The following is a 14,445-nucleotide window of genomic DNA, read 5'->3' as shown; positions in this document are numbered from 1 at the left end:
TTCTTACATCTATTATTAGCTATAAATGTAGCCATCCAGTGTGGCTTAAAGTCAGAGAGCATCCAAGCTTAATAAATAAATACACAAATAAAAATAATTAATGTGGCTTTCACATATCCTGATCCTGCACTTCCCTGAAAACCACCTATGTCACACTCATTGAAACATAACTAGTGATGAAAACAAGTCTTTTTATATTTTAGCAACAAGTTTCTTATAATGCATTGTGCTAAATGTCCATGCCTCTATTGTTTATGTACCTACTAGCAATGTAACATGATCTCGAAGCATTTTCTTGAACCAGTCTCTTGATAATTCTGCTCATGGGTTAAATATTATTGATGAAGAAGATTAAGAACATATTCAGGGCTTTTGAATTACTCAATATAATTGTTTGGGGGAAAGTATTTGTATGTGTGCTATTTTTTAACATTTTAATAACTAGCTTCACTTTGTAACCTTATTATTTTTATGATTTGCATACTATTAATGTTAAACTAAACATCGAACATTTTCCAAGGCTGCTATTTCAGAATTCAGCCTTAATTAAAACAAAAACATATTCTTGAATACTCAAGAGATCCTGGGCTTCTGAGTTCTACTATGTTGATTTTTTTGAAAATATGTTCTTGTTGCTTTTCTTTTGTTCAGAGTTGTAACCAATCTTTTCTAAATATGCCTTAGCCTGTCACAGAAAATGACTGCATAAAACATATTTGCTTAGATGGACAATTAATCCAAGTTAACCAATCACAGTACTGCCCATACAGTGCAACACAACCCAGCTGTGGATTTCTTGGACTTGCTGTTCAGATTAATGGCGACAAATGCTGCCCCAAATGGGAATGTGCATGTGAGTTATTAATCATATAGTGTTTATTTTAAACTGCATTAAGTTGATGAAACCTTGAACTTCAGAGTAGGTATGGAAGGATAGATGGTAGAAATTATTCCTGCCTTACATACAAAGCAGTAGCAGTTCAGCCAGAAGAATATTGGGGAACTTCACAATATGCAATGGAATAGAAGGCAATGAAGAGGGATTAATGTGATATTGGAGAGAATACCTATTATATAGAGATTTTACACAACAAATATTATGGATTGAGAGTTTCCAGTTCCAAGTCTGAGAATATTTCCATTTAAAGAAAGAAGCTATATTTTTCACTGAATCCTTCTTCCATCTGTAGTATCTTTTGCCCTAAGATTTTGATAAGGATTGTAGAAATTTCTGAAGTAGCATGAAATGTGAAAGTGGGAAATGGAAATAAATGCCAGATAATTACTTCAGAAAAAGCAACCCTGAATTCAACTTACTTTGATCTCAAGTAAAACATGGTATGGAGACAAAATAGTTTTAAGATAGGAAATAGCAGAATTTCTTGTTTTTGAAGACTTGGTATCAGTTGCATACATATTAAGATTCTTTTGCAGCAAAAACCTATTTATCAGGAAATTACTTGTCAAATTTTCAAGAATGATTTACTATATTACATATTTTTATCTAATTTAACAAAACATTGAATTTCCATTTGTCAGCAACCACCTGCCTGTTTTGTAAATTTTAAAAATAATAATAGTTCACATTATGTTTGATAGGTCGATGCACTTTTTTCTCTGATCTGAGCTTCATCACCTTTGATGGATATCATGTGGCTTTATTTAAAGAAGCATCTTATATAATCAGCCAAACACAAGATGAAACTATAAGCATTCATGTTGTTGACAACAGAAATACCAATATGGTACTAAATCTTTTTTATTATTTAGTATTTGTAGAATGTGCATAAATAAATAGTTTTAGACCTCTGATCCAATATAAACTTTGAGATTCTAGATAATTAATTTTGCTTTTCTTGGGAGTGGATGTCCCATATATTTTCAGATAGTGACCTCTTTAAACATTTTCTGTTAAATATTAAGCAGTTGACTATAGAATGGAATTGAAATTGGGACTTACTGTTTAATTTTATGAGACATGGAAACCACTTTGTAATTCTTTGTGAATAAATTCTTATTTTTGTTGTTTTATTTAGGGGATCTTAACCAATTCTAAGCTATGTCTGGCAATGCTGAATTTAACATATCTGTCTAACCAGATTATCATTGACCGTTTAAGTAGAAAGGTAAACTTTACTTCTTCTCTTACTCAGTAATCATTATTAACCTGTGGGGAAAATGATTTATTGAAATTCTAAGTCATACTTTTATTTTTTATGATTTGTGTTGAGTGGCATAACTTGAAGCTTGGGACCACTGTAACCTTGAGAAGAAATGACCAGAGTTCCTAGAGGTACTTGTGATTTAAAATCTAACCGTAGGGGGAAACTGTTAAACACATTAACCAATTGAATTGAATTGATATCATTTGAAATAAAAGTTAAATTAAATTCAAACATTCTTTCAGCACTCTATTTTTATTTATTTATTTTGCCTAGTAGATTTCGGCATGTCATTTGTGGTGGCCAGGTTTCCTAAAATTTGTATGGTCTTTTTAATGTCAGTGTTCAAGTCATGTTTATGATTTTAAAAACCAATTTTTAGAATTTCAATATCCAATTTCCAAATGAAGGCTGTAGCTTAAATAATTAATTGATGTTAACTATTGTTCATAAATGTTATTGATATTTTTAATTAACATTTTGCTAATTATTACTATTTTTATTTATTCTTATCCTGTCTTTATTATTTTTACAAATAACCCAAGGCAAATAACATGCCCAATGTATCTTCTTCTTCCTAATTTCCCCACAACAACCCTGTGAGGTGGGTTGGGCTGAGAGAGAAGGACTGGCCCAAAGTCACCCAGCAGGCTTCATTGCTAAGGCAGGAGTTGAACTCATGGTCTCCTGCTTTCTAGCCTGATGCCTTAACCACTAGACCAAACTAACTTTATTACTTATTTCCTGAACATACAGCTGAAGTAGGGAATAAGAACCTTTTAAGCAGTAATGGCATTTTAAATCTGATGCACTTTATATGCTTATTTAAAAGAAATACTAATATATTTAGTGGAACTATATTCCCCAGAAAGTAATGCATAGAGATTCTCAGTATATGTACTTTGCAGTTAGTGTTGGAATACTTTCTGTACTCTTTTTTATATGTCTTGTAATTGCAATGCTGTCTTCTTTTTATGTCTTGTACTTTTTACCAGTTTTATAAGGCTGGATGAACAATATATGTATTTGATAAAGGTTTATTACTACATAATTAGAACTGTAGGTTAATATGAAAAAACAATTACCAGCCTTGAAGCTAGTAGAAACACTTAAGCTTGTTAAAAATTTAGGACTGTTGACAGAGGAAGGTCTTTTGTTTGTTTTCCATTTTAGCCATCCAGAATTTTTGGAAAGTCCAGTTATTCTTAGTTTCTACTATGAAACTACATCATCAATAGATGTAGATGTACACTTGCTTACCAATGTACTGGCAAAAAATATATCAGCCTCAGTATGATAGAATTTTGGGGAAAGAGGGTAAAATTCAAAATTACAATAACATCCAGATATCTAACTTTGTTGGTGTTCCCCAGTTGGAATATATTTTGAATTCTCTTGCATTATACCCTCTATTTCCTTCCTGTATTTCAATCAAATCATATCTTCATGATGCTTCTTATAAAATTTAATTTCTCACTGGCTTAAATAGAAAAAGCTACCCATTGTCCTGATGGCATTAAATTATACCCATGTAACTTGAGTCATAATTCTCTAGTCTAAATGCTGCCTAGATTTTGATTGCTTCCTCCCAAGATTTGCTCTCTAATTGGGGTTTAAGAATTTAATATGAAAGTTGTACAGATTTCCATTAGAGGATCCATTATAATTTATTTGATTGTCATAAAAGATTTGCTTTGAAGAATAGGATAAACACTTGTTAAAAGTATTATTACGACAAAATGCAAACTCTAATCTTAAACATTGCCTAAATATCTCTTATATGTTTTCTAGATAGTGGTCAATTCAAAATATGCTTGGCCTACTGTTAAAAAATATGGTTTTAAAATTGAGGACACTGGCTTTATGTATCTTATTAAAACCCCAACAAATACTAAAATTCAGTGGTTTCATAATACTGGGATGATGATAATTGAACATAATGCAACCAGTGATCAAAAAACAATGGGATTGTGTGGTAAGCTAACTTTAGTAAGATTTATTTTGTTATATTTTACTTTATACCTTTATATATTCATCCACTCAGCACACACACTTTTGTTAAAAGGAATGTCACATTTGTTTGTTTATAAAGTTTATTGCAACTTGAAGAGTAATTCTGTGAGAAAATAGAAAATGATAATTGTTCACCAACAGCATTTATAGCTGAAATGAGGCTAATTTTCAAAGCACATAATAAAAGTGCTAAATTTGCCAGTCAAACTATCTGAAGTACAACTTTTAATTCTTCTGAGATCATATTACAGACAGCTATGGTGTGTGTGTGAAAATTTGCTTCTGCATTTAGAGTTTATGAAACAGAAGTATGGAGGTTGCAGTAATGTGAAAAATAGATAGAACATGAATAAGCAAAACATGTACTTTACATTAAGCTTTCCATAAAGTCAGATAATATATTTGAAAGATGGGTGGCCTGCCCTCTACTAATATGCTGAAGAAAATGGTGCATAGAGATAAGATTGTTCAATATGAACTGAATTTAAATCAGATAACATAATCTTTCCCCTCACTAAACCTAAGTCAGAAAAAGTACTAATGGAAATCTGAGCTATTTCTGCTATTGAGAAGATGGTAAAGACGAATATATAACTATTGAAATTAAATGTAGAAACAAATATTTTGTTTGGAAATTTAAATAATCTGTATCATTAAACAAAATGCCCACAACTTGATAGCTATACCTATAAATTGTTAAATAGTGAGGCTCTTTTAGCTGACGGAAGACCATGTGATTAAATATACATTCTTTTCTTACAATATATGACAATGGTGCTAATCTGTATGTTTGGCTTTACAATATCGTTAGAATGATATTGTATCATTACTTTGCATTACTATGTAAAGATGGAGTTAGAATGCCACTACAGAAATTGCATTAACCTCCATATAGACCCCTTCAATGTATCCAAAAGCTTTCTATGAGCAGAAGATATTCAATTATACATATATAGTACCTTATTTTTTAATGCAGTGTATTTAAAATGTAGCCACATAAAGCTTTATTTTTGCCAATGGTGCAATGTAAGGCCAGTCATTATACTTTACATTATATAGTCTTAGGCAAAATCCCTCCTGTGAATTCATGGACATGTCCTTATTGTTTTATTGGCAGCAACACAGATGTGGTTGCCATTCTGTTCAAGATCTATCGTAGAGTTCCAATACTTCTTGATGATCTCTTACTAAATACTAATCAGATCCAACTTACTTTTAATTTTTGAGAGTAACCAAGGTCTGCTAGGTGTTGTAGTTATCTGAGCATGGAAATTGGCTACTGCTATAGACTGAAGGTTTTTACACATGAATTGTATGAGTTTGGTTAAATCAATCCAGAAGCTTTTTCAAGGTGTGTTAATTACAATGAGGCCAGTTCTATTATTCTGTACCACATGATATGTAGAATAATATATATGTACACCAATCTTGGAATTTATCTTTGCTTTTTGTCACTTTCTTTCTGATACTGTCGTGGTTCGGCATAATTACTTTACAATAAAGTAGAATTAGCTCATCTGGTCATGTTTCCTATTTGATCTACCTTGTAAAGCTGACAAAAGTTCTGTTTAAACTTTGGTAGAACTTTGATAGAAGAACTATCAAATTAAAATACCACTTATTCTAGTTCAAATGGTTGTAAGTTCTTTCTAGATATTAACTGCAACTGTAAATTAAGTCATTTTCCTCAGGTCTTTAGTATTGGAGAAAAAGATTTCTAAGTTTTTCTTTTGTTTTATACTCTTTTGTGGCTTAGAATCCTTTCAGATTGAAGTGGTTTATAAGCATTGTAAAATATATAAATACATAGTGTTCTCTTTTGCAGGTTTCTGTGATGGAATTTCAACAAATGACCTCATGTTACCTAATAATACCATTGTAAGAACTGCAGCTGCTTCAGTTATCTTCACAGATAGCTGGTTGGTGCCAGATACATTGAAGTATATTGGAGAACCAAGAACCCATGAGGCTAACTGTTCAGCCATGAATTGTTCATTTTGCTTAAATATGTTGTTGAGCCAAACATTCAGCAGCTGCCATCCTTATGTATGTTATCTTTGATTTCTACTTCAGTTATTTTGCTTGTTGATAAATCTGCTTTTATATTAATAATGAGCAGTCAATTTATGTATTGCATTATGTTCATAAGAAGTTGCCCACCCTTGCAGTAGTACTAATGGGATATTTATTCAAGGGAAAATATTTTGGTGGTCTTGATACAACTTGAATGCAATGCAATATTTCTATGAAGTGGGATCCATAATTCACAATAATCCAGGAATGAATAGCTATTTATAATCTGAAATAATAGATAGATAATATATAAAGATGGATATAGATATACTGTAGATATAGATATATGTTATTTTTTTCTAATGATGTTGGTTTTCAACTGTCAGTTACTAATCCAAATATATGTGTTTATGTGTATTAAGGTTTCTCCAGCTTCTTTTTGTGATTTGTGGATCCAAGACTCTGAATATATTCAGGATCCATGTTTAGCACTATCTGCTTATGTCGCCATGTGTAATAAATTTAATATCTGCATAGAATGGAGGAATTCTAGTTACTGTTGTAAGTATTAGTTATGAGACTATATATGTTGACCCCAATAAGACTATATTACTGGAAGTTGATAAGACAATGTAGTCTATGAATAATTTATTGGAGCCCAGGTTCAAGTCCAAAATCAGTCATTTTTTGAAACTTTAATCTTTGGGCACAGATTGTATTGCAAGTGCAAGTAAATTTTGGAATCACTGGTTTTTTTTTTTCAGAACAATAAAACTATATGAAGAGAAGTACCATAAATAACATCAGAGCAAATGTTAAGATACATTAGCCATGAATTGTGGGAAAAGAGCTTTGAGTGGGGAAATGAATTAATGGAATGAACCATGAGCATATTCTCCAGCTGTAAAACTTTTTATAATGAGAAGGGGATGATACCACTGCTTATTAGTGTTAATGCATGTGTTTTATAACCTGGTGACTTCCATATTAATAGCAATACTGTGATACCACACTTCTTGTCTTGCTAGCCTTTCCTTGTCCAGAAGGTTTCACTTATAAGGCTTGTATACATCCATGCCTCACCCCAAGCACTTGTCAGAATACAGAATCAACCATAGAAGATTCAGACTCTTGCTTGGTGCTCACTGAGGGCTGCACCTGTGCAGAAGGAACCATCCTTCATCGAATTCATTCAGCTCTCTGCATCCCGGAAGAGAAATGTGGTAGGTGCTAATTTTTCTTCTTCTGCAGCCTATGAGAAATATGTAATCCACCAGACAACTCTGATGAAATTTAGGTAACTGAATAGCCAATAGATATCAGTTCATCCATAGAGGCAGTGGTGCTATTCAGCCAGTTCCATCCGATTTGGGTGAACTGGTAGCGGTGGCGATGTGAGGCTCTGCCCACCCACCCAGACATCATCACATCCTGTTTTTGACGCTCTGTGCATGTGTTCTCACATTTGCGAACTGGTAGCGAAGGTAAGTGAATACCACCCCTGCATAGAGGTAACTATCTGGTGCAAGTAGTCAGGAACAGGAGTTGAGTTTAAAGCACTTCAAGTTTATTACATGCTAGTATACACAAGTATCTGATCTACTAACAGTTGAGGGAAATAGGCACTGAATAAGAATCAATAGATTTCAAGGGAGGTTGGACTTAGGTCTCTTGTGGAAGTGGAATGACTCCAAACTGATGATATATTTGACCCCACCCTCAGGATCAGCCTGTCATCTCCAAGAGCAGCCTATTCATGAGTGGAATTGTGCTTATATAGAGAAAAGCTTCATTTATTTATTTATTTGTCTTTGGATCAATATCTTAATCTACAGAGGTTCCTGTTTTTTAATGTCTATTTGGATATTAGAAATATTCTGCATATTCAGAAATACTTCCAAATTTATCTCTTGTGGATTATAGTAGATTTTAGAGACAAACCAAGATTCACAACAATAGATGGCATAACAATGACTGTAGTAAATAAATAAGCAAGGCATTATTACTTAAGCATCCTAATGATTCAGTTTCTTATGAATTAGACTTATAACTGTTTGTATAGAAGTTGAAGCATATTATCTTTCTCTGTTTGTAGTGCTGCAACTGAAACCTATATCTATTTATTTGCTAGCATTGTTCACTCTAGAACAGTAATGGCGAACCTTTTTCTTACGGTGTGCCAAAATTGTGTGTATGCCCTCTCAATCTTCCGCCCCCCCTGCAAATGCGTGTGTGACCCCCCAGGCTCTGGAGGCTTTCCTAAAGCCTGGGGAAGGCGAAAACGGCCTCCCAAGCCCCCCCGGAAGCCGGAAATGGATCATTTCCGATCGTCCAATTGGCCATTGGGGCCATTTTTCGCCCTCCCCGGCCTCCGGAGGCTTTCCTGAAGCCTGGGGAGGGCAAAAAATCAGCTGGCCAGAGCGTGCATGCGCACCAGAGCTGACTGCCGGCATGCCACCAAATATGGCTCCGCTTGCCACCTGTGGCACGCGTGCCATAGGTTCGCCATCACGGCTCTAGAAGATTGTTGGTTGCCATTGTTTTTATTTATTACATTTGCATTCTGCCTGATTCCCAAATAACTTTGGGTTTTGCATTAACATAAGCATTAGGCACTTAATACTGCTGAACAAGTGTCAAAAATATTTTTAGAAAAATATTAATGCATGTAGTTTTTCTAAACAATTCAGCCTGCACAGATCATTCTGGAGTGCCTCATGCAGTAGGTGAAATTTGGAAAACTTCCAGTAGTGATTGCTGCATGCAAAAATGTGTGGACAGTGATACCATTACTGCTGTGGAATACAATTGCTCTGTTAATTATGATGTCAGATGCCAGCGCTTTGGGGAAGTGGCTTTAATTGTCCCTGATGATCAGTCCTGTTGTCATCAGAAAGTCTGCAGTAAGTATTCTCGCATATTCCAGTATTTGAATGGCTTTCTTGTAGAAAAAAAAATAACAAGAACAAATGTTTTGTCTTTAAAGGGCTTTAAAAAAAAATCACACTAGTGGCAAGTGACTTGATTTGCATTATATATGTATGCATCAGGGGTGGGTTTCAGGCGGTTCGCGGCGGTCCCCGCCAACCGGTTGGTCGGCGAACCCGGAAGTAAGTAACTTCCGGGAACGCCGAAGGGTCCACCCGCCCGCCCGCATTTCTTACCCGGTTTTGACGAGTTCTGCGCTTCCACACATGCGCAGGATGCATACAGCGCCTGCACGATCCTCCAGGAGCAGCTGGAGCATCGCACAGACGCTAGTACGCATGCGTGCACTGCACGCGTGCACGAGGACGCTGCCGGCCCCATTCCAACCAAACCGGTTGGAACGGGGCGAGAAACCCACCCTATGTATGTATGTATGTATGTATGTATGTATGTATTTATGTATGTGTGTATGTATGTATTTATCTGTCTGTCTATCTATCTATCTATCTATCTATCTATTTATCATCTATCTATCTATCTATCTATCTATCTATCTATCTATCTATCTATATGGCTGTGTGTGTGTATATGTTTCAGCATAACTCTGGAACGCCTTGAGTAATTTCAACTACCTTTATATCTGGGCAACGATGGGTTATCAGCTAGTTGAATATAATTTGAAGATTGTTTTTCATTCGTTTATAAGGCTGAGACCATCGAAAGCAAGGAAGAAAGTTGATAAAGTATGCATGAATAGGAATATTGACTGAAAACCAATCAGAAAATCTGGAATTGTTTACAGCCTGACAAAATAGCTATTTAATTGACATTAAAGTTGCTAAGATTACCAGAAAAAATATACTGTGTGAGGAAATAATAATGTCAGGGTTCCAAGTAATAGATCCATAGCAAGCAACCCTGTCAACCCTGAAGCTGACTCATATTTCCGAAGGTTACCTAAAGAACTTTCTGTTGAGTTTGACTGAGTTGCAATTATAATGTTCTCTCAATTTGGTCAAATAAATTTTACCAGTGAAACTAGGGTAGGCAGAATGAAGTTTGAACAATAATCTGGAGAAGCACATTGACTGTTGTTATACTGTACTTTCTAATTTCAGTTATTATGAGCTAACACCTTGGACACAGTGTTGCAGAAAAGTAGTACATAAAAATGATGGGATTCAATTATTTATAATATAGTTACAGAATAGTTCTGGAGAACATAGGAAGAGAAAGGAGTATTACAAATATTCAGTGCCTTGAGTTATGCATAAAAATATTAACAGCAGGATATAAAAACACATAATAATATGATATGGGGATATCAAAGTTGTGATCACTTGACTAATTGTGGTAAGTTGTGGTAAGTTGACAGACTAAGGTACAAAGTTCAAGGTTCAAGTCCACCCTCAGCCATGGAAGATCACTTGGTGACATAGGATCTCTCTCTTAGCCCAACTCACTCATAATGTTGCTCTGGAGAAAAATTGGAGGAGGGAATTCCTGAAGGAAGAGAGTCATAAATCTAACAAATAAATATTAATGTCAGTTCTGGAAATTCTGGACTACTTGAACCAGTAAATTACTACAGTTCCACTTTCCTAATCATTCTGAAGTCAGTGAAAATGAAAAATTTCTTCAGTGGTCCACTGAATTATGATCTCTTTGTTCAGTATATTGAATAAAACACATTCATTTTCCCGGTAACCACAATTAAATTGAAAAAAAATTGCTCTCTATATAAGCTGCTTTAATCTCCCCATGAAAGATAAGATAGGAATTTAACCAAACATAGAACAAAAACGTTAGAAAGATGATATCCCACCTTTGCATTATTTTCCTATCCCGCATTAAAACAATCTTTTTTATGCAGCTTGTTTTCTAAGAGACCTATATTTATATATGAAAGAACAATCCAATGCCTATTGGATTCTGCTTCTGTTTGCTTGGCTGAAGGATCTTTTACAGTGCATGGCAATGCTAGCATTTTTAAAATGTATAATTGTCAATATTTCTGTGGGTGCCAAAATGTGGTACATTTTTGAAGCTATACTTAGCAGTATTTTTTTTTGTTCTTTTTGGGTCTCTTTGGCTATCAATAAAGCTTGCAATCAAAGCCTTTGTGACACCCTAGTTCCTGAATGCAAAGTCTTAGAGAAATTGGTAACCTATTATCAAGATAATTCCTGCTGTCCAAATTATACATGTGGTAAGTATTGAATTTAAAAACAATATTTTCAAAGCAATCTTGAGAGAAGGGGGAAAGAGGGGGAGAGAGAGATGACAGATGTGAAAGGAAGTAATCCCCAGAGAATAGATTAAGGAGAAATGAACACCTGGAAGAGAGATTACTGATATAAGAAAGATGGGACTGGAAACAGCCATATAGTTGTGTGAGCTAATTTGCAAGAATAACAGAGCTTGAGGGGACCTTGGAGGTCTTCTAGTCCAGGTCCTCCTGTTCAGGCAGGAAATCCTGTACCATTTCAGACAAGAGAATTTTGAATGGGAAGAATCATGAGACAATCTCATTTGGGACTACTGGTGAGAAGTGAATTGACTCAGGCAGCCGAGAATAAGACTTTTTAGGTAGACAAGTCTCAGTGGAAAGAATGAATGCTTTAGAGCCCAGGTATGATCAGACCTTAAATGTCTTAGGACTGAAGGTGAATGGACTCACCAACTAAAATCCAAAAATCATTGGGAGTCAACAGGAATTAAGAGGAAATTCTCTTAAAACTTTGATTAAAAGTTGCAAACTATGGTACTTAAGAATTTGTCAGGATTAGCCATTTGGAAAAGCAAGCTGAGAGAAATTTCTCTTTGCAGAATTTCTCCTTAAGGAGGCGTTCTAGGCCAGAATTTGCATTGGAATTCATTTCTTTTTAAGGTATGCTAGTCTGCTCAATAAATCCTGTCATTTGGAAATTGGCCTCTGGTAGTTTTTAATTTCCCTTTGTCTAGTTTAAATCTTGTAAGCCATTATATGATATCTGAACTCAGATATGGACCATCAGATCTGTCATCCGGTTTTCCCATCGCTTTCAGTGGGGACACTAAAGTTTGAGATACTGTACTGTTCGTATTGTTGTCAGAATTCAATTCCATCTATACAAGATGAAAGGAAGTGTTACTTGTTCTTATTTATAATGAATTAAAACCAGAAGATTGGAAGCTTTTGTTTTCATTTTGTTTTAAAGAGAAGACATGATGGTATTCTTTATATGATGGTATTCTTTAGCTACCTGGCTCACAAAGACCAGAAGGTACCCCCACTCTCAATAGCCAATCCAATCCAGTCCAAGAGGACCTTGCATATGAGTTTCTTTCTCCAAGAAGTGCTGTGTGACAATAATAAGAAGACGAACCATGATGAAAGGGTGGCAGTTCTGGTCGGGGAGGTCTAACAACAATTGTAATTGCTAAGAAAAATAAAATGGCAACCCAGACTATACAAGTAGTCCTCAATTTATGACCAGAATTGAGCTCAAAATGTATTTTGCTAAGTGAGAAATTTGTTAAATGAGTTTTGCCCCATGTTACCACTTTTCTCACCCCATTTGTTAAGTGAATCACTGCAGTTCTTAAATTGGAAACACGGTTGTTAAATGACTCTGGTTTCCCCATTGACTTTTCTTGCCAGAAGGTTGCAAAAAGGAATAATCCAGGACACCTCAGCTGTCATAAATGTGAGTCAGTGGTCAAGCATCCAAATGTAAACCACATGACTATGGAGATGTTGCAACAGTTGTAAGTGTGAAAAGTGATCATAAGTCACTTTTTTTCAGTGCCGTTGTAATTTCGAACAGTCCCTAAATGAACTGTTGTAAATCGAGGACTGCCTGTACTAGATATTTTTCTGGAAATTAATAACAGTACAGTGATACAAATGAACACTTCTTCAAGTTTTATTTTACTTCATTTGGCTTGTTTATGCTCTGTTTGTTTAGAATGTGATCCAGAAAAATGTAAGTCTATGGAACAAATTCCCCAGTGCCGATCAGATCAGACTTTGGTTGCTGCCCATGTGGAAGGCACCTGCTGCTTCTCTTATATTTGCTGTATGTCAGATTTAATTCTTATTACACTTATGATGCCTCAAAGATATAATAATGTCTTAGATCAATAATACCTGTGTTTCATGCATCACATCATACATTCCTACGTATATCCATATGGCTTCTTAGAAGGCAACTCAGGGCCATTTTAAATTTGGGGGAGGTGATTTGAGACCTAGACAGTAAAGGTAAGGTTTCTTTAAAAGGAGGAGGAGGAGAAGAGAAAGAAAAAACATTATCTTCATCTTTAAGAATTGCAAAAAATGGGAGTTATGCTTGAATCATGTATACATATTGTATTACTTCAGTGATCAATCCCGAAGTGATGTTTACCTGCTGAAATTTCTCACTTGTGAACAATTGCCTAAAAATGGTATTGTGAAAAGGTAGAGTATATAATGCCAACATATACTCTAATGGTGCACTGAAAGCTTAACTGAATAAGGGCTTGTACCTACCTCCCTCCTCCTCGTAGTAAAAATTTGTATCCATCAGTTTATGTAATAGATAAGATAAGATAACCTTTATTGTCATTTTTTTTTACTGTGAGCACACTGGACACATTAAAAAGGAAATTCTGTTTTCATTTGTGGTAGACAAAAAGGAAAGAAAGCGCAGTTCACAAAACTGCAATTATAGAAAACAGAATAATAAAAAATGCCTGACCTTATTTTTAATATAAATTATATTTTTCTATTTTAGCTTGTGGCATTTGTTCTGATCGAATTCCCATGTGTCAAGAAGGAGAAAGGCTCACTGTGGATGGCAATACCACTGACAGATGTTGCCCTGATTATCAGTGTGGTGAGTTTGTTCTCAGAGGTTATCTTAATTATTCTGCAGTGATTGTTCTGAGCTATAAAATTATCATGAATTAAACTTTTTATTAATCTCCATTGTCAATGTAGTTATGCAAGAAAGATAAAAGTTTAATGTGTTAATGCATATTGTTTATCAGTTTTTATCTGTATATATTAAGATGTACATCAGTGATACTGAGAGGTTAAACCCATAATTTAAACATTTTACTTTTTTTGTGATTTAATAAGTATCAACTTGACTATTTTTCATTCAAATGCAATTCTTCCATTTCAAGAATCTAAGGATAAAACCACATTTGTCTTCTATTTTTAACTTGCAGTCTGTGAAACTTTTCGATGTCCTGAATTTAAATGTATGTTGGGAATGTCCTTGATAGAAGTTTGGAGTCCAGAAAAATGTTGTCCATATCGTAAATGTGGTAATTATGTTTTTTTTCTCATTTATCTTCA

General features: G+C 34.7%; 1 protein-coding gene across 1 annotated transcript in view; it reads left to right on the top strand.

Moving 5' to 3' along the window:
* The window catches only part of OTOG (otogelin), a 111,907-nt gene that overhangs the window by 85,500 nt on the left and 11,962 nt on the right, over positions 1–14,445 (top strand). The window contains 12 exon segments of the mRNA XM_032212857.1: positions 685–853; positions 1,600–1,745; positions 2,037–2,126; positions 3,954–4,137; positions 6,001–6,221; positions 6,611–6,749; positions 7,217–7,411; positions 8,879–9,091; positions 11,221–11,325; positions 13,067–13,177; positions 13,877–13,978; positions 14,316–14,414. Coding sequence (XP_032068748.1) covers positions 685–853; positions 1,600–1,745; positions 2,037–2,126; positions 3,954–4,137; positions 6,001–6,221; positions 6,611–6,749; positions 7,217–7,411; positions 8,879–9,091; positions 11,221–11,325; positions 13,067–13,177; positions 13,877–13,978; positions 14,316–14,414 — 1,774 coding nt within the window.

This window comes from Thamnophis elegans, chromosome 1 (genome assembly GCF_009769535.1).
Source record: "Thamnophis elegans isolate rThaEle1 chromosome 1, rThaEle1.pri, whole genome shotgun sequence".
In the NCBI taxonomy this organism is placed as follows: domain Eukaryota; kingdom Metazoa; phylum Chordata; class Lepidosauria; order Squamata; family Colubridae; genus Thamnophis; species Thamnophis elegans.
This window is presented reverse-complemented; position numbering and strand designations above follow the sequence as displayed.